This window comes from Lonchura striata, chromosome 13 (genome assembly GCF_046129695.1).
Source record: "Lonchura striata isolate bLonStr1 chromosome 13, bLonStr1.mat, whole genome shotgun sequence".
NCBI classification, from domain to species: domain Eukaryota; kingdom Metazoa; phylum Chordata; class Aves; order Passeriformes; family Estrildidae; genus Lonchura; species Lonchura striata.
Genome location: NC_134615.1, coordinates 16,383,471 through 16,401,766, shown reverse-complemented (window position 1 = coordinate 16,401,766; position 18,296 = coordinate 16,383,471). Strand labels below are relative to the sequence as shown.

The 18,296-nt window shown below is 56.6% G+C and overlaps 3 protein-coding genes and 1 non-coding gene across 5 annotated transcripts; 2 read left to right on the top strand and 2 right to left on the bottom strand.

The window, feature by feature from the left end:
- Positions 1 to 1,500: 1,500 nt before the first annotated feature.
- AGRP (agouti related neuropeptide) lies at positions 1,501 to 2,931 on the bottom strand. The gene is made up of 3 exons (XM_021541060.2): positions 2,745 to 2,931; positions 2,402 to 2,496; positions 1,501 to 1,773 (listed from the first exon to the last, which is right to left on the bottom strand). The coding sequence occupies exons 1-3, from the start codon at positions 2,926 to 2,928 to the stop codon at positions 1,582 to 1,584; spliced, it is 471 nt and encodes a 156-aa protein (XP_021396735.2). The 5' UTR covers positions 2,929 to 2,931; the 3' UTR covers positions 1,501 to 1,581.
- A 2,657-nt stretch (positions 2,932 to 5,588) lies between these two features.
- On the top strand, positions 5,589 to 10,977 carry LOC110476252 (SNF-related serine/threonine-protein kinase). Its single transcript, XM_021541059.2, has 6 exons — positions 5,589 to 5,672; positions 6,512 to 7,134; positions 8,567 to 8,708; positions 8,876 to 9,088; positions 9,189 to 9,326; positions 9,474 to 10,977. The coding sequence occupies exons 2-6, from the start codon at positions 6,546 to 6,548 to the stop codon at positions 10,312 to 10,314; spliced, it is 1,923 nt and encodes a 640-aa protein (XP_021396734.2). The 5' UTR covers positions 5,589 to 5,672; positions 6,512 to 6,545; the 3' UTR covers positions 10,315 to 10,977.
- A 605-nt stretch (positions 10,978 to 11,582) lies between these two features.
- On the bottom strand, positions 11,583 to 11,655 carry TRNAK-UUU (transfer RNA lysine (anticodon UUU)). The gene has a single exon. It is a non-coding gene; the product is annotated as a tRNA-Lys (tRNA).
- Positions 11,656 to 12,799: 1,144 nt separating this feature from the next.
- On the top strand, positions 12,800 to 17,039 carry SETD6 (SET domain containing 6, protein lysine methyltransferase). Of its 2 annotated transcripts, XM_021541116.3 has the most exons (9): positions 12,805 to 12,831; positions 12,951 to 13,049; positions 13,135 to 13,279; positions 13,788 to 13,929; positions 14,233 to 14,427; positions 14,573 to 14,696; positions 14,942 to 15,122; positions 15,328 to 15,470; positions 15,964 to 17,039. In XM_021541116.3, exons 1-9 carry the CDS (start codon positions 12,805 to 12,807, stop codon positions 16,273 to 16,275), a joined length of 1,368 nt encoding a protein of 455 aa, XP_021396791.2. In that variant the 3' UTR covers positions 16,276 to 17,039. The 2 variants fall into 2 exon arrangements, with proteins under 2 accessions (XP_021396792.2, XP_021396791.2); XM_021541117.3 differs by lacking the exon at positions 13,788 to 13,929 and having other exon boundaries at positions 12,800 to 12,831.
- The last annotated feature ends 1,257 nt before the right edge of the window (positions 17,040 to 18,296 follow it).

The following is an 18,296-nucleotide window of genomic DNA, read 5'->3' as shown; positions in this document are numbered from 1 at the left end:
TTCACCAATATTACATGAATATTATATGTGTAATGTTAGAAAGTTATGCTGTATTAGTTCTCTTAAGTAGTGTGTTAAATACAGCTTTAGGTTCCAACATAATGTTAGAGTAGAGACTGTGTATGTGGGGGAAAGTTTGGTTTTTTTTAGGAATGAGATACTCGCTTTGAGGAACATGTAAATCTTCCAAAGAAAAGGAATTTATGGTTTTCTTGTCAGAAGAAGCAAATTTCTTCAGGCCTTGCTCAGACTCAAAGATGCCTTGGGGATTAAAGGAAACAGTTGACATACAACAGACAGAATTCTTGTTTTAAATAGAATGTATGCAGACCACGAAGGATATATGAATATGCAACAGGCTGTTGCTTTTAAGGTTATTCCTTTGTTCACAAGGGATGCTTTTTGTGACTTGGTGTCCAAGAGCATCTGGACTTTGCTTTTTATTGTGTTGTAATTGTCCTAACTCTAAACTTTATTACTCTAATTGTATTACTATTTTTATAACCATTTTATTATTATTAAACTTTTGAAATTTTAAAAACCAAGTGTTTTTCACACTCCCCTTCACTGCACCTAAGCCGCTGAGAGTGACACAGGCAGGAGGAGGACACACAAGTAAAGTTCACAGTGTCAGCTACTGCTGAGACACCACTTATACTAGTCAGGAAATACCCACCCAGTTAAAGGGCTTTGCCAGGAGCTGCTCTGTTAAAAAAATAAAATATTTTTGTTTGATGTAAAGGTGTTGCAAAGTGTGGGATATGTCAAGGTTATATTAAGGCAAGATGTTCTTTGATGTAAGACCTCAAACCTAATCAGGAAGAAAGGAGACCTGATCAGTGGAACAGGCAGCAACCAGCACCCCTCACTCAAGAATATCCTGGAACAAGTTTTAAGGATGTAGTAAGTCAAAATGGTGATGTATGTCTACATGTATGTTAACATGGAAAAATTCTCAAGGTCCATGCATCCTAGAGCTGAGCTGTCTTCACTGTTACACTGAAAATCATGCCTTCAGGGTCAAAAAGACCCTTCCCCTGAGCATGAGTAAAGGTTACCTGGATTAAGTTACGTGATTTCTATGGAAATTACTAACCAGTCTTAATAGAGGGGCTGTCCTTGGGAAGTTACTAACCCTGAACTTCTCTGTGTAAATAATGGCACAGAAAGTCTGGTGGGGTGTGCTGGATTTGTGGAATAGCACTGAGCACCCAGGCTGGGGCAGCTCTGAAATAAACAGTCAATGTCCCTCTGAGTGTGTCATTATTGGCTCGGTGCACACCAGGGAACGAACCCGATTTTGTGGGTGCCAGCAGCATAGCCAGAACATCACCTGGGGTGCCCCTGCTGCTGGAACAGCACTTACATCACCAGGAGAGGCACATCTGGTTTGACGTGGGTGTGTCCTGGGGACACTGCCCAGCTGTGCACGGGCCACCCCACCTTGCTGCCACCCCCCGAGAGCCCGAGCGGACACGTCACACCATTCCCACTCTGCCATGGCTTTGCAAAGGGCTGCTTTATTGGAGCTGCAGAGAAGGAGGCGCACGCAGGGGCGAGGAGCCGGCAGCCCCACGGGCGCTAGTTCTTGCCACAGGGGAAGTTGGTGCTGATTTTCCTGCAGTAGCAAAAGGCGTTGAAGAAGCGGCAGTAGCAGGTGGCACAGGGGTCACAGCAGGGGATCTGGTGGCCGAGGCAGGACTCCAGGAGACGGACGCAGCGGCGGGGGGAGCGCTCCTCACGGCCCTCAGCTTGCAGTTCTGTGGATGATGCCTGCAGGGGAGAGAGGAGGAAGAGGAGGGGAAGACCTGGTCCTGGACCACTGTGCCAGCAATAAAGAACCGTGTGGGAGAGAGCCAAGAGTGGCTGCTGAAACTTGGCATTGCCAGCAGCAGAGGCTTCTGTCATGTTCAACTCCAGGCTCTATTTTCTCTTGGAAATCACTGCTGAGCACTGTGGACTCTCTGCAGGTTCAGCAGTGCACTCATCCACAGTGTCTTATGGCCTTTCTGCACACATTTATTTTGAAGCACAGCCTGGACTTTAGCAAACGGTGCTGTGCCTTCTGCCCAAACAGAGACACTGGGGGCTGAGCCAGGCAACACAGGGCACTGCCCAGCAAACTCCTGCTCTGCAGAGACTTCCTGGGCTGTGCTTGAGCTTAATTAAGTGGATTACAGGAGCACAGGCTTGGACCACTCTCCTTTGAGTGCTGGAGCCCCTTGGAGGTCTGAGCAACCTCAGCTCATCCCAGCTCCTCAGGTGAGGGACAGATAGTCCTGTACCAGGCAGCACCGTGCTGGGCTCCAAACCCCCAGCCCCAGGGACATAGAGAAGGCTGCTGTGGCCTGAGGCTGCCCTGCTCTTAGGGGTGTCTGTAGGAAAGCTCAGGGAGCCATACCTGTGTTTCCAGCAGGCTGCCTCTCTGCACGAAGTCACCATCAGCTTCTTGGACCCCCAGGGCCATCTGCTCAAACCCCAGCCTTGGGAGAGCTCCTGCGGGATACAGAGAGACTGCACAAGGAGGCTGCTGGAGGGTCAGCTCAGGGGTCTTCTCCCTTTGCTCGTGTGTCCCCACAAGAAAAAAAGACCCCGCTCCCTGTGGGCTGCCAGGCTGCTCTCACTAGCCAGGGCCAGGAGAAGCTGTGCTGCATTAAGGGGACCCCCAGTTCAGTTTTGGGGCCCTGGGTTTTCCAGCGAGCGGCCGCTGGGGTCAGTGAAGAGCAGGCAGCTGCAGCACTCACCTGCCGGCTCCACAGACGCCTCCTTGCCTTTCCGCTGCAGGCTGGCCTGCCGGGCTCTGTCCACCCGCTCCAGCCCGCCGCTCGCCTTCTGCAGGTGGCCACAGCTGAGGTCAGCAGTCCTGAGATCCAGGGCAGCCTGGATTCCCTGCAGCAGCCCACAGCACAGCAGCAGCACGTTCAGCATGGTCCTGGGGGAAACCTGTGCAGAGGGGCCTGGCCGGCATCAGCCCACTGCTGGCACCTGGCCTGTCCCATCCACTGCCATCATCCTCCGTCACCTTGAGAAGTGCCGTGTCAGCGAGGGCCAGCCTCTGCCAGCACAGCCACCACTCCCAGCTGTTTCTTCCCTTGGACCTGAGAGCCTTTTTTTGGGCCCACAGACACCTGGGAGCAGGAGCCCCCAAAGCTGTCATGTGCTGTGGGGCACTGCACATGTGTGAGCACATTTATGATCTCCCCACAGAAAGGAGTGTCTAGCAGAGAATGGATTGAGATTTGATCCGTTTTGCATCAGTTCAGGTTCTTCTGCTCCACACACAGCAACCACCAGACGCATTGAGGTGCACAGTGTGTGGCCAAAACATCTGACACAGCTCCTGCCAGGCTCTAAGCCTAGAAGTGCCACTAGAATCTGAGTGCTGGGCAGGAATATGGACCACAGCACACACAGCTGTGGGCTTTGGGAGCCTGAAGGCTCTTAAAAATCTTAGGGAGCGAAAGGAAAGGGGCCAGGAGGTGGTATCCACCAAATGTCAGCCAAATCCTTGGAAACCCTGTGCCTGCTGCTTGGGCAGCCTTGAGGTTCCAAACCTGGCTCCAGCAGCCCAGTGCTGGCCACTCTTCATCTCCCCATCCCACAAAACCACCCAGCTCTTTGCTGGGAGAGACCCCTCTGCACTGTGGGGAGCCCCACAGCCATGGGCATCACATCCCGCATGCTCCCGAGCCCCTTCCCGTGGTGAGCACTGACCTCTCCCAGCAGAGAGGGGGGTTGCTGTCCGCTGCTCCCTGAGCTCGCTGGAAGCTCCGCTACCGCTCTGCCTCAGTGTCCTCCTCCCCACATGTTTACTGGGATTTATATCAGCTTTTCATTAATTAAGTGCTGTAGCCACATGACTTTGCTAACTAACAGGTAGGTGGGAGTCTCTGGAAAACGGGCTTTGTCTGGATAGAGAGGCAGCCAGTGGGGTGATGCATGGGAGCGGGGGACTCCTGCTTTGTGCCTTGCACAGCTGCAGGAAGGAACAGATCCCTGTTAGCTCCAAACTCACAAGTTTTCTTTGGAAGTGATCCCCACTGTCCTTTGGCCCACTTCCCTTTCCAGCACCTAGCCTGAGGACATCTCCTAGTTCCCAAATACAGAAATAACAGGGCTACAATCTCCTTACCAAAACCATGCCAAGCTTGACTGGTTTTCAAAGGGAATGTTGCCTATCTGTATCTTCTGTCAAGCATCCACTCATAGTGCAGAGCCTCCAGTAAGTCCTCCAGCTCCTGACCACATAGCATCTGCAGATTCTCCAGGCTTCCACCTGTGCTAACTGCATCTCTTACTCATGTCTTATTTGGAAAACCTGCATCTCCCCAGAGCCAGGCTTCTTTGGGGAACACTTGTGGTCTTGAGTGGCTTCAGCCGTACGAGGAACTGGGGGAATAAGATATAACAGGAAGGGTTCAGCAGGCTCTTACATTCCCAGCAGGGAAGGCTGACAGCCCAGGTTCTTCTCTGCCCTCACCAGGTTCTTCCTAGACTGAGAGGACCCCTCAGGCCTCCCAGCCCGTCCTCAGCAGAGTGAGACACTGCTCCTGGCTGCAGCACCACCTCTGGGGCTCTTGGCACGCTCCCTCGGCTCCTACATCCCCTGTCCTGGCATGACCTGATTCCTGCTGCATTGAAGGGACAGGCTGAGCAGGCACCAGTGAGGAGTTCATCTGCCATGTGTCATTTTCTCCAGTTGCGCGTGGCTGCTGGAAACACTCGGCACTCACCTGGGTCCCCCAGTGCACCACACCCGGTCAGGATGCCCTGCCACAGCACCCGGATGCCTCCTGCACCCCACATGCCTGGACAGATTCATCTGGGGCGAGAGGCCGGTTCGGCAGCCCTTTCCACCGCCGAGGCCCAGGTGGGTGCCGAGTGTCCCAGGCAGCCCCAGCCCCTGCGTTGCTCAGCCGCGGGTCCCCGCTGCCCGCAGCCCCCGCACGGAGTCCCAGCACAGCTCATTAGCGCCTGTTTGCAGCCGGCGGGGCCGCGGGCCAGGACTTCTGGGAAAGCATTAACGGGAACGAGGGCGGCCGCGCTGAGAGCTTTTTAATCTGCAGGAGCAACATCTGCTTTGTGCGCATCCCCATCGCCAGTAACGAGCTAAATGAGGCGGCCGGCCGCTCGCCGGGCCGCTTCCAGGAAAACACGGGCTTAAAGCGAGGGGGAAAGGGGGGCCAGGGCTGCGCTCCCGGCTCAGTGGTTCAGGCTCCAGCGGGGCTGGGAGCGGGTGATGGAGTGGGTTAGTGGCACAGCAGAGATGCCCATGAGCGGGCATCCCGAGCAGAAGCCCCCAGCGGCGGGACCCTCCGGAGACAGGCCCGGGCTGGGGGCTCTGCCTCTCCTCCTGGAAGCATCAAGGCAGGCGGCTCATTTAGCTCATCACCAGCCCCCGTTACCGCTAAGGCCAAGCGAGTCCCCGCTACCCCAAACAGGCGGTAACGAGCCGGGCCGCGGGAGCTGCGTGGCAGCGGTAGGCAGGGGCTGCCCCTCGGAGGTGCGATGAGCATCGCCCCGGCCCCAGCGCCGCCGGCCGGGCCCTTTAAGGCGCGATCCCGGAGCCGCCTGACGTCAGCGGGGCGGGCGCGCCCGGGCACCGCAGCCCGGCGGCCGCAGCTCCGCGCCCCAGCGAGCGCGGCTCCGCCGGGGCGCACCGGGTGATCGGGGTGGGTATCGGGGTGCCCGGGGCGCTAGAGGGGGAGCATGGGGGTGCCCGGGGTGCTGAGGTCTGGGGGTGAGGGCATAGGGTGGCAGGGATGTTGGGGATTGGAGATGGGGATACGGGAGTGACAGGGGTGCTGAAGACCTGAAGGTTGGTGTTATGGGGGGGTGCTTGGAGTGCTGGGGACTGGAGATGGAGGTCTGGGGGTGCCAAGAGGTGCTGGGTAGTGGAGGTGAGAATATTGGGGTAGCCAGGATGCCGAATATCTGGAGGTTGGTATTATTGGGGTGCCCAGGATGTTGGGGTCTGGGCGTATGGGGTGACAGGGGCACTGGTGATTTGGAGGTAGGACTACGAAGTGCTCAGACTGCTGGGAACCAGGAGAGAAGGGGTATGGGGCTGCTCAGGGTGATGAGGGACTGGAGGCAGGAGTATTGGGGTGCCCAGAGTGCTGCAGTTCTGGACATCTGGAGGAGAGGGTTTCAAGATGTCCTGGGGTGCTGGGAAATAGAGGGATGTATCGGGATGTCCAGGATGCTGGGAACTGAAAGTGGGATGTTGGAGTGCTCAAGATGCTGGGGACCTGGACATGGGGATTATGGGATGCCCTAGGAGATGGAAGATGGAAGTATTGAGATTTCCAGAGTACTAGGAACTGGAGATGAGGATACAGATGGGGGCCTAGGTCCTGGGATGGGGACTGGGAGGCAGAGTGTCAGGGGTGCCCAGGCTGCTGGGCACCTGATGTCCTGGCAGTGCTGTGTCAGTGCTGCTGGGGGACCTGGTATTCGGAAGCACCCCGTCCCTCACCCCACATTGCTCAGCATCTCCTCCATCCCACAGCGCCTGATGCCCGTCCCCACCTGACGGCAGCGCCATGGCCGGGGCACAGAGCTGCGGCGAGGGCAAGATCGCGGGGCTGTACGACCTGGAGCGCACGCTGGGCAAGGGCCACTTTGCAGTGGTGAAGCTGGCCCGGCATGTCTTCACTGGGCAGCGCGTGGCCGTCAAGGTGATCGACAAGAGCAAGCTGGCGGGGGAGGCGGCGGGGCAGCTCCTGCAGGAGGTGCGCTGCATGAAGCTGGTGCAGCACCCCAACGTGGTGCGGCTCTACGAGGTCATCGACACCCACGCCAAGCTCTACCTCATCCTGGAGCTGGGCGACGGTGGGGACATGTTTGACCACATCATGCGGCACGAGGGCGGCCTGGCCGAGCCACGGGCCAAGCACTACTTTGCCCAGATCGTCCATGCCATTTCCTATTGCCACAAGCTCCACGTGGTGCACCGCGACCTCAAGCCCGAGAACGTGGTCTTCTTCCAGGAGCAAGGGGTGGTCAAACTCACAGACTTCGGCTTCAGCAACCGCTTCCAGCCCGGCAAGATGCTCACCACCAGCTGCGGCTCCTTGGCGTACTCGGCACCAGAGATCCTGCTTGGGGATGAGTATGATGCCCCAGCTGTTGGTAAGGGCTGAGGGCTGCCCTGAGGACCTGCCTCCCCTCCTGTCCCTTGCCTGGAGCATGGTCTTGCCAGCTGGGTACCACCTCCCACTTAGCCCCTTACACTAGGAGCACACAGTGGCACTGCTGTCCCTGCAAGGAACAAGCCTGTCCCTTGGGTGCTTGGCTGCCCAGCCCTGCCCTGGCACAGCAGGGTCCTCCCCGCAGAGACCATCCCGGCATCCACAGAGATCCCATAGAGTGATGGTTGCCAGAGAGGGGAAAAAGCCCAAACAGGCTGTGAGCCTGGTGTGGCAGCTGCCAGGAGAAGCAGTGTGAGGATACAGCTGCCAGCAATCTGGCGCTGGTGGTTATTTGGCGGGGCGAGGCAGGAAGGAAATCTGCTCGGGATGCTGCTGTTTGGGCGGAGGAGCTCCGAAAGTTTCCTTTGCTCCATCCCCGCCCTGAAAACCACTTCCTCCCCATGGCTCTCTGTGCTCTTCCTGCCCTGGTGCAGGGGAGGTGCAGGGGTCTGGGGAGACTGTCCAAGGGCACAGGGAGCTGGGCTGGGGGCTCCAGGAAGCTCTGCTGTGACACAGGAGACGTGGGAGGGAAGCAGGATCCGAGCTGGCTGGCTGGCTGGAATTAGGGCAGGAGGATTTAGCAAAGCAAAACACGAGCCCTTAAAGGCAAAAGCCCAGCGTTGGCTCAGGGAAAGGCGGATCCGAGTTGAGAACAGGGATAGCTTATGGAGGCGGTAGAAAAATAAGCTGGCGGCGCTGCAAAGGGAAATGAAAAGAGAAAACCGACGCAGATGAGAAATTTTCGAACACTTGACTTAAGCAGCTGAAGGTATTAGCGGAGTGCCCCAAGGCATGCTCAGCATCCTAAACCCACACATCTGCAGGAATTTGTGTGCTGGGCAGGAGGAGCCAGTGAAGATGCTTCTGGCTCCATCCCTGTTCCCAGGACAAGGCAGCAATCCTGCTCCAGCTGGTCCCCATGCAGCTGGAGAGCCTAGATCGGTGCTATATCCCTCTCTGATGCTGTTGTGTCTCCTAAAGCACAGCCCAGGGCCAGGATGGTTGTGGTGGGGTTTGGGAATCAGGAGCTGAGGAATCACCTGAAGCAGTGCCATGGGTGGGTGTGTGACAGGGGGGAGTGGGGAGGGGGGCAGAGCTCAGGGCTGGCCTTTCTGTCCCTACCTGGACAAGGTGATAACACCTCAACTGTTTTGGTGAAGTCCCTTGAGACCTGGTTGGATGTGGGGATGGGACGGTCCTTCCCTGCCTTGGTGGGAGTATGGTCCCCCTCTCCAAGGGGAAAGACCTCTGTTACCTCCAAGGAACATACCAGTGAGCACTGGTGGGCAGCCCCTCCCAGGGTCCCTGGGGTAGGGAATCTCCTGGGCCATGGTGAGTGCAACCTGAACTGCTGCTGCTGCTGCTTCTTGCAGACATCTGGAGCCTGGGAGTCATCCTCTACATGCTGGTGTGTGGCCACCCCCCCTTCCAGGAGGCCAACGACAGCGAGACCCTCACCATGATCATGGACTGCCGCTACACCGTCCCCCCACACGTCTCGGCACAGTGCGCTGAGTGAGCACCACCCCCTCACCGTACCCCCAGACCCCAACTCGCTGCCCCCGGGGTGGGTGCCCCAGCCCTGGCAGATGCCTGGGAGCTGAGATGGGGAGAGCAGGCAAAGCGGCTTACTTTGGGATTCACGTAGTGTGCAGGGTTGCAATGTCACTCCTTTTCCCCAGTCTCATCTCCAGGATGCTGCAGCGGGACCCGAAGCAGCGAGCATCCCTGGAGCAGATCGAGGGCCACACGTGGCTGCAGGGGGTGGACCCGTCCCCTGCCAGCCGCTCCCTGCTGCCCCTCACCTCCCACAAGCGCGTGTCTGAGGAGGAGCACGAGATCATCCTCCAGGCCATGATGTGCGGGAACATCGCAGATCGGGACACCATCCAGGAGTGAGTGACGGGATGTGGGGGCGGGAGACCCAATGAAGGGCTCTGGGGGTCCCTCCAAGCATGTCCTTGTGTGCTGCTGCAACTCCCTGGTCCCACACAGGGCGCTGGAAGCCGACCGCTACAACCACATCACGGCCACATACTTCCTGCTGGCGGAGAGGATGCTGAGGGAGAAGCAGGAGAAGCAGGGCCACCGCCTCAGTCTCGTTTACAACCTGGCCAAGGAGGTACAGAGCAGGTGAGCCCCCCTGCTGCCGCCCATCCTGTGTCACCCTCCCCCCCATCCTGGGTCCTCAGTGCAGGGTCTTGGCCGGACCCCTGTCCTTTTCCTTGCCACAGCCCTTGTGATGCCCAGCTGGGCACTGACACCTCTCCCCTTCCCCAGGCCCAACCTGTCAGACACGTTCGGCTCTGCGGGCAGCGCCGGCAGCCTCCTGCCCTTCACGGAGATAGGCGGCCTCGCCGGGGGGCCCCGGCTGCCCTCTGGAGGGGACATTGGCGGCCGGCAGCCCACCGGGACCCTACTGAAGGTCCCTGCCGTTGACACCACCATCACCAAGAGCACCCCGGCCCTGCAGCAGATCTGTGAGGAGGAAGAGGAGGACGAGGAGGAGGAGGAGAGACCCAGCGCAATGGAGAGGAAGAGCAGCTCTCTGAACCAGGAGCAGATGCGAGCCTTCCTGCGCGCCCACCGCCCGCCCGGCCGCGGGGAGGTCTGGGGGCCGGGGGTGGAGCTGGGGGGCCGGGGCGGGCGCTCAGGGATGCCCTGGGCTGGGAAGGGAGTGAGTGGGAGCCGGGGTCCCCCAGTGCTGCGGGGAAATGGAGGTGAGCCCCCGAAGAGGGAGGAGGACACAGAGCCTGGGGGCTCCTCAGCAGAGTTCCCCAAGGAAAAGGGAGCTGTCCTGTCACCCCAGAGCAGCTCAGCTGAAGTGCCCCAGGTATTGGGGGCAGAGACAGCTCCTGCCACCCTTCCAAGTCCTGCAGACATGTCCCCAGGGCAGGGGGAACAGATCAGCCCAGCCCAGCAGTCGGTGGAGAGCTCAGGCCCTGAAGGGGGAGCAGAGAGTGTGATCAAGCTGGACCCAGGCAAGAGCAAGGGGGGCAGCCTGCGGGACAGGCTCCTGCAGTTCCCGCTCTGCGAGAAAGCCCTGGCCTTCAAACTCCGGCCGGGCTCCAAGGAGAGCCTCTTATCCCTGGGGCAGTTCAACTGCTGCCATGTCATTTAAGGCCCTGGGACTGGCCCCGCTGTGGGGACTGGGAGGGCGCCACTCCCCTGCCTTTGGCCTGTGGTGGCTGCGGGGCTAGCGGGTGGCACAGTGCCCTGCTTTGTCACCCGTGGTGGCCACCCTGCCAGCACCCAGCCCTGAGCCCGCTCTGACAGACCATCCCCTGGACAGGCCTGCCCAGGGTGAAGCAGACTGGGGTCCATCCCAGCACCGGCCAGTGTGGCCCCAAACCTCTGGGAGAGCTCCATGACCCCGCCGGAATGCGATGGACCACGACACTTTTTTAACTACTAGAAATAATTTTTTTAAATAGTCTATTTTAATGTAATTAAATAGAGATTGCTATATCCCCCCAGACCCCTCAGTGCCCCAGCCCCACAGTGTGCATGGCCTGGGGCTGGGCTGTCCTGCCTGCAGCCCCCCCACCAGCCCTGGTCGGGGCCAGGCACAGCCTGGCCCGTGACCCCAGGCTGTCCCCTGGGCCCTCTCTGCAAATAAGCTTCCTATTTATTATCTCTTTGTTTTCTTGCTGGCAAGAAATGAATGACGACGGAGGCATGGGCCGGAGCTCAGCCTGAGCTGTGGCACATGCGCCTGGAAGGATCGGAGCCGCTGGGAAGCAAAGTTTGTCAGGACAATAAAATAAACTCGTGGGTTGATGTGGGTGCAGTGTCATTGCAGAAACATCTCTGTCCCCCCATTCAGGGCACCAGGGGAGGCTTTAAGGGAACATCTGCCTGTGCTGGGGTGGGCAGGGGCCCAGAATGGAGCTCGGGGCAGCACAGATGGGAGTAAGGACAAGGATGATGAACACCCAAAGGTGAGAGACGGCCTGGGCATGCCAGAAGGCAGATGGAGGGTGCTGCACATCCCCTTGAGAGTCAATCACACTCAGCCTTCAGGGTGCCCCCCATAGCTTTCCCCACTCTCTGCCTGGAGCCATCCCTGAGCCCCCAATTTCAAGCCCAGCCTGGGCTTCCTTCCCTCCAGCTCTCCTTGTTCCTTTGCTATCCATCCATCCGGATAGCTCCCTTGTCTGTCCTCACCATCCAACATGAGATCTGAGTACTGGGTGGTTGAACAGAGCAATCTGTGTGGGTCTGAGGTGGGATGGAGCCAGCTCAAACACCTCGGGGAGTTGGTGATGGGAAAAGAAGGACAGGGGTGCGCCCCAGGTACGCTGCAGCCCCCACAGGGCCCCAGCAGCAGGAGGGGGATGCTGCTCCTGCCCACACACTCTTGTTCTTGATTTTAAAGGATAAAGCCACCGCCTGAACAGGGGCTTGAACCCTGGACCCTCAGATTAAAAGTCTGATGCTCTCCCAGCTGAGCTATCCAGGCTCACACTTGGGGAGGGGGTGCAGGTCTGTGACAGGTGGGGCACCCCGCTCTCCTCAGCTTGCAGGGACAATGTGGGCACCCTCTCTGCTATTCCCCGCTCCCCCAACGAGGCTCCCAGCGCAGGCCAGACTGAACCCGGGCTCTGGGAATGTCCCTGGGCGCTGACCGGGCACAGGGATGCGCCCTGGGAAGATGCCGCTGCCGCAGGGATGCGGGGCAGGGAGAGGAGCAGGAGCTGCGGGAGCGGCTGTGAAACCTCCCCGCTCCCCGAGGGAGGCAGGAGGGCCCCGCGGGGACGGGAGAGCGGCGGCTGCGGCCGGTCGGGCTCCGAGCTCTGCTCTGGGGCTGCGGCAGCCTCGGCTCCATCGAGCCCCAGCGGCGCTTTGCAGGAGCCGCGTTAGAGCGGAGCGAGGGAGGCTGCGGGAGCCGGGCCACCGGGACACGGAGCCGTGGGGCACCTACAGCTGCCACCCACATACTCCACTGCCCTTCCTCCCCATTCCTCAGGAAGGGCCCTTTTGCTCCATAGGGAACCCACCCTGTCAGCCAGCCTTGCCCAGCTCCGAAGGGACCGGAGAAGATGAAAGCCAAACCCAATTGCAGACAGGGCGGGGAGCCCCAGGGACAGCCCGCAGAGAAGCCCGTGGGGGCTCTTCAAACGCCTCGTGCGCACTAATTGGCTTCATTAGAGCAGCCAGGGATGATCAGCCCCGCTTGTGCTGGGGCTGGGGACAGCACTAATGAGTCGGGGAACGGCGGCCTCGGGACGGGAGATCAGAGCCCACACGTACGGTGGGACTGTGCGTGGTGTCGACTGAACAAGAGCACAAGCTTAATTATCCTGATTAATTAGAGTCTGCTGCTTTTACCCCATGTCTGGAGCTGTGACCACACCGGTGCGCGGCCCCCCGGCAGCCACGGAGGCACCGGAGCCCCCCGAGGTGCAGTGGCCCGGGCTGGACACACCCGCAGAGAGACGCGTGGTGGTCCCTGGATGCCACCGAGAGGCACCATAGGCACCTCAGAGCCCTAGGGAGGTGCTCGGAGGCTCCCGGCCGCTGCTGCTCCGGCTCTTTCTGTCCCTTTCCGGCCACCGTCGGCCCGGCCCATGGGGCGGAGCTCCCGCCCGGGCACGCGTGGTGCATTGTCATGGCGTCGGCGCCCAAGCGGTTCAAGGTGCGGGGCAAGGGGCTGCGGGGAGCTGGGCACGCACCTGCTCCTGGGACGGCGGCGCTGAGGGGATCCGCGATCGGCCTCGTGCCTCCTTCCCCTTCACCCTATGTTCCCATCCACAGGCGGCGGTCGGGAGCGGCGCCCAGGGGAAGAGTAGTGCCGACCCCCTCGCCGGGTTCCTGGCATGGTGCGGACGGGCCGGGGTGGAGCTGAACCCCAAGGTGAGGCACGGCGGGCCGGCCCGGGCACGGCCTAGGGCCGCCCTGGTCTCTTCGCTCCGCCCCTCACCGCTCCCTCCGGCCCCAGGTCCGCCTGAGCAGGGAGGGCGCGGTGGCGGGGTACGGGATGCTGGCCGCCGAGGAGCTGCAGGCGGGAGAGGTGCTGTTCACCATCCCTCGCACGGCGCTGCTGTCCCAGCACACCACGTCCATCCACGCACTCTTGCAGGAAGGTGAGTGCAAGCTTCTTATGTCACTCGAGTCTGCTGTACCTTTTAAAGGAGTAAATGGGTCTGTGGTAAAGCCTCGGGATCGTTTCTGATTTGTGCAGGATGCTGTAGGGCTGTTTGATACCAGGTAGGAAAGGGGAGGGCTGGGCATCCCCTCGCTTCCCTCAGAGCTGTGCTGCACAGGGAGAAAAATCCATCAGTGCAAAATCTCCAGCTTCTGTACTAAGCTGCTTTCCTTGAAGCACTGTTAAAAGAAGAGTTCATTGGTTCCTCAAGGCATGAAGAGCCTCAGGGTGAGGAGGGCAAGGCCATGAGGCCTGGAAGAACTCATCTGTAGCTCCAGAGAAGCTGTCTCTGGTCCTGGTTCAGCTCAGGACAAACACAAGACAAACTTGAATAAAAGCTCAACCCCGTCTCCAAGCTGAAGACAGGCATGGAGGCTTGTCATCTAATAATTTGATTCTGAAATGCAGAACAATTAAGGTTTTCTCCATCCTGCCTGGTTCTGCAGCCCAGGAGTCCCTGCAGAGCCAGTCCGGTTGGGTCCCTCTCCTGCTGGCCTTGCTCCATGAGTACACAGCCAGCAGCTCCCACTGGCAGCCGTATTTCTCCCTCTGGCAGGGCTTCCGGAGCCTGGACCACCCCATGTTCTGGTAAGGTGAAAGCAGGGGGGCTTGGGGAGGCTCAGTCTTACAGCTGAAGGCAGGCACGGGCCAGGGGGTGCTGAGTGTTGTCCTGGGAAGGGATGTGGTCCTGCTGGGTGACCCCAACCCTCTGTCTGAGCCCTTTGCTGGCACTGGCAGGAGCCTGAGGAGCCCTCCTGGAGTTACATTACAGGCAGAGCTAGAGAACAAGGACCTGGAGAGCACGGGGAAGCTGTGATTTTTAAGGAGGAAGGAGTTTATAGACCCTTAGGCCTAGCACTGATGGAGAAGAACCTGTTTTTCTTGCAACAGGCCACAAGAAGAACGAACAAGGCTCCTGCAGGGCACAGGCATCCCAGAAGCTGTGGACAAGGATCTAGCTAACATCCAGCTGGAGTACAATTCCATCATCTTGCCTTTCATGGAGACCCACCCCGACATCTTTGATCCCAAACTGCACACTCTGGAGTTGTATAAGGAACTGGTGGCATTTGTCATGGCTTACAGGTGAGAAGTAAGGGCTTTGCTCCAGCAAGGAGCACGGACAAGGAAGTAGGAGTACAGGCTACGTCAGAGGTTGCAGCTGCACAAGAATCTAAGTGTAAGGTGAAGCCTGCCCTGTGCAGCTGTGTGTACCACTGGCTTGTCTTAGCTTTCAGGAACCTTTGGAGGAGGAAGAAGAAGATGAGAAGGGGCCCAATCCTCCCATGATGGTTCCTGTAGCAGACATTTTGAATCATGTGGCCAACCACAATGCCAACCTGGAATACTCTCCTGTGAGTGCAAAGCTGTTGTGCCAGGCATTGTCACAGCTTGGTTCTGTTTTACTAAGACTTACGGGAATGGATGCACAACAGGGTGGGGTCTCAACCCAGGGCAGCAAGTCTGGCCTGGATCTCATTAAAACAAAGCCCTGCTGCATGTTTGGTTAGGAGGAGCTCAGGGACATCCAAGTCTCTGAAAGCTCCTGTTGAGCAGTTGGATCAGCACAGCTCAGATGCTCTCCTGTCCCTGCTTGCAGCAATGTTTGAGGATGGTTACAACGCAGCCCGTGAGGAAAGGACAGGAGATCTTCAACACGTATGGGCAGATGGCCAACTGGCAGCTGCTGCACATGTATGGCTTTGCAGAGCCCTACCCCGGCAACAGCCACGACACAGCCGACATCCAGATGGTGACGCTGCGCAGGGCGGCTCTGCAGCGTGAGTGCCACCCCAGCCCCTCTGGGACAGGATGGGGCAGGGATCTCTGTTCAGCAGGCATGACATGAAAAAGAATTCTGTTCCGCAGTATTTCAGGGGTTGCGGCCATGCCTTAGTTTTCTGCCTCCTTTTTCCTGCTCCATTCACCCTCCCCACCTCCACTGCCATCCTGGCTGTATTCAGAGCTCTGCTGTCTTCAAAACAGGTGCCAAAAGTGAAGCACAGCAGCAGCTGGTCTCAGAGCAGTGGGACTTCTTGTGCCAGCTGGAGATGGTGGGCGAGGAAGGTGCCTTTGTGCTTGGCTGGGATGAGGTGCTGACAGAGGAAGAGCTGTCCATGACCCTCAAGGTAAGAATGGCCCGGTGGGGGAAGAACTGCAAAAGTGAGCACAGAGTGCAGCTGGGCACATGAGCAGTGCAGAATGGCTCAGTGAAGAGGACAAGCACCTGAAGGCAGTTTGGCACTAACAGTCCTATGTGAACAGTGGTAGGGGGTGAGGCTCCCCAGCTCCCAGGTGCTCTTAAGTCATCTTCCTCTCCTGAAGTAGCCATCCGGTGTGAATTCACACACTTGAATGGCTCCACAGGCACTGCTGTTCTAGAAAGCTGTCACAACTTTGTAGTTGAGAGCTGAGATGCTTTGCAAGACCTACCAATACCCAGATTTACTGTTTTAATGTTCTTCTAGCCCACAATTACTTGCACTTAGGTATCTAAGCCTGTTTTAGTCTCTTTAGTGCAGCTGAGGAATAACCCTCCATGTGGCTCTGCTGTTCCACAGAGGAGAAAGCCTTATATACTCACACTGCCAGTGATTTATCCCTTTGCCTGGGTCACTACAGGTGCTCTGCATGTCAGAAGAAGAATTCAAGGAGTATAAGGAGCAAGATGGCTGGGAAGATGACAGTGAGGAAGAAGAAAACTCTACTCTTTCAAATGAGGCCCTCTCCAGACTTAAAACCCCTTGCAAGAAGCTCCTTTATGACAGTGTGCTGCTGACCCTGGAGTCCTATGGGGCAGACCTGAAAGCAGACCAGGACTTGCTAAATAACAAGGAGGCTTATGAAAAACTGAGTCGAAGGGAGCAGCAAGCACTGCACGTGCGCTACGGACAGAAGAGGATCTTGCATCAGCTGCTAGAGCTGGTACAATAGAAACCACAGTGCCCCTGGCCAGGACCTGGCTGGGGCTGATCCCGAGGGAAAGGTCAGCCTCTGGCCACCTCTTCTGCAGCAGAGAGGACAGATAGCAAGAGTGACTGTGGGTCCACTTGTCCCTCATACAGCACATGGATTTTTAGCTACCTCTACGTAAAGAAGTATCTTCACAGCACAAAGGTGGTTTTGAGTGGCCTTAGTGTACCATGAGAGCTCACGTAACACAAATGCCACCTTTTTCCAGACGTTTTAAGAAACCCCAGCCATCCTAATGGCTGTTTTAGGAAGGCAGACACACTGCCAGAACAGCAGAGGATTCCCTCATTCAGCATCGGAAGTTTATGGCAAGAACTGCTCCTTGTCCAGATTAAGAGGACAGAAATCCATCCAGCTGGTAGCTCTTACCTTAGAGAGGTTCAGAGTAAATACCTGGCAGATGGACCTGCTGACAACAGTAAACTCTTCATCTGTACATATTTTATGTTAAACATGTTCGAGAGTACAAGTCCATCTAGCTGGTCTTCATGTAGGCTCAGTATAACAAATATTTCCTTTTATTTCCACAAAAGGTATTTCTGTGTGGGCTTCAGACTAACTCAGGCCGAGCACTATCACAGTTCCACAGCTGCTGCAGGCTGAGCATTTGATATACACCCTCTGCTTGATGCAGTTCTACCCTGAACTCACTTTGGTTTTGCATGACAAAACACTGAGGGTTGACAGGCCAAGCTGTATTTAATAAAAATGAGTTTTCTTACCCAGTCCATGCTCTCTACTTCAGCAGGGTGTGAAGTCCCATCTAAGCAGGGGGATTGTTGCTGCTGCTGCAGTTAAAAGTACTGCAGACAAGCAAAACCCACATTGCACTCATGACAAAGCTCAGCTACAGCCCTGCCTGCAGTGCGTGGGGACAGGGTGGTTTAACAGTACTGAGGGGAGCTTGTTCTGGATTCCCAGCTGGGACAATAGTGAATTTGATCAGAATCACACACAACTGCCACTAGCCTTCATAGAGACATTGTTAAAACTGGTATTTTGGTATCCTGTGTCCCCAAAGTAATCATATTGGAAAACATACATGTCACAGGAGTATTATGTTTTGTATCTTGGTTAAAGTTTGGGGTTTGGGTTAAAACTTGGTTTTTTTAGATGTGCCCAAATTTGGTGATGACCAAAGCATATAAAAGGTTTGAACACTGCAACAAGACTTCGTTATACCTACTGTTTGTAATTGTTTGCCTTCATGGGCATTGGATGTTCCACCTCACTGGAGAAGGGCATTTTGAGAACTTCATGTTTATACTCTATTTTTGGATCAAGGAGAAAGCTTGCAGGGGATTTGCTTACTAACAAGAAGTTGATTATGTGGTGGCCTTCATATCTATTAGAGAATTATGAAAAATGGCCTCAGAATGGATCCTGCAATTAATGTTCCTTTGTTGCCAGGAAGGTAAACAGGGCAAAGTACCAGATGTTGATCTGTTCTTTGCATTGAAGAATAATGATAAGGCTTGGAAGGAATGTGGATTGATGACAATAGACTCTCATGTTTTAGCACTAGAGAAATAAAAAGGAAGTATAATGAAGAGAATGAGGTGAAGAAGAGAAAGGAACGGGGAAAAGAGATCAGGAAAGGAAGGGTAAATTTGGTTGATTGCTGTGATAGTTGGAAGGGTAGGAGGTAATGTAAGGCAATCAGATTTCAACTGGTTAATTCCCATCTAGTAGGAAAAATTCAACAGAGTTACTGTAAGCAGAATGGGCACTGGAAACAAATGCCCACAGAACCCAGGGCACAGGTAATCCTGAAAGATGGGAGACTCCACAAGTAGGAAGACTGCTTACACTCAATTGGGATTTAGACTGAGAGGTCCACAGAATCCCCAACAGAACTTCCTGGTTACAGTAAATTTGGGGAATCAAAAGGTAGAATATCTAACAGAGGAGTACTTAGATGTAAATAAGCCTTCAGTAAACAAAGCACATCTATAGCTGGAGCCATAGGAACAAAGGAAATA

Coding starts and splice junctions, on each gene's coding strand:
- SETD6 (XM_021541116.3), top strand. CDS start 12,805: ATGGCGTCGGCGCCCAAGCGGTTCAAG. Junction 12,832..12,950: donor CGGCGCCCAAGCGGTTCAAG/GTGCGGGGCAAG, acceptor TCCCATCCACAG/GCGGCGGTCGGGAGCGGCGC. Junction 13,930..14,232: donor CTGGACCACCCCATGTTCTG/GTAAGGTGAAAG, acceptor TTCTTGCAACAG/GCCACAAGAAGAACGAACAA.
- AGRP (XM_021541060.2), bottom strand. CDS start 2,928: ATGCTGAACGTGCTGCTGCTGTGCTGTGGGCTGCTGCAGGGAATCCAG. Junction 2,497..2,744: donor GGCGTCTGTGGAGCCGGCAG/GTGAGTGCTGCA, acceptor TGTATCCCGCAG/GAGCTCTCCCAAGGCTGGGG. Junction 1,774..2,401: donor GCAGCCTGCTGGAAACACAG/GTATGGCTCCCT, acceptor TCTCCCCTGCAG/GCATCATCCACAGAACTGCA.
- LOC110476252 (XM_021541059.2), top strand. CDS start 6,546: ATGGCCGGGGCACAGAGCTGCGGCGAGGGCAAGATCGCGGGGCTGTAC. Junction 8,709..8,875: donor GTCTCGGCACAGTGCGCTGA/GTGAGCACCACC, acceptor CCTTTTCCCCAG/TCTCATCTCCAGGATGCTGC. Junction 9,327..9,473: donor GCCAAGGAGGTACAGAGCAG/GTGAGCCCCCCT, acceptor CCCCTTCCCCAG/GCCCAACCTGTCAGACACGT.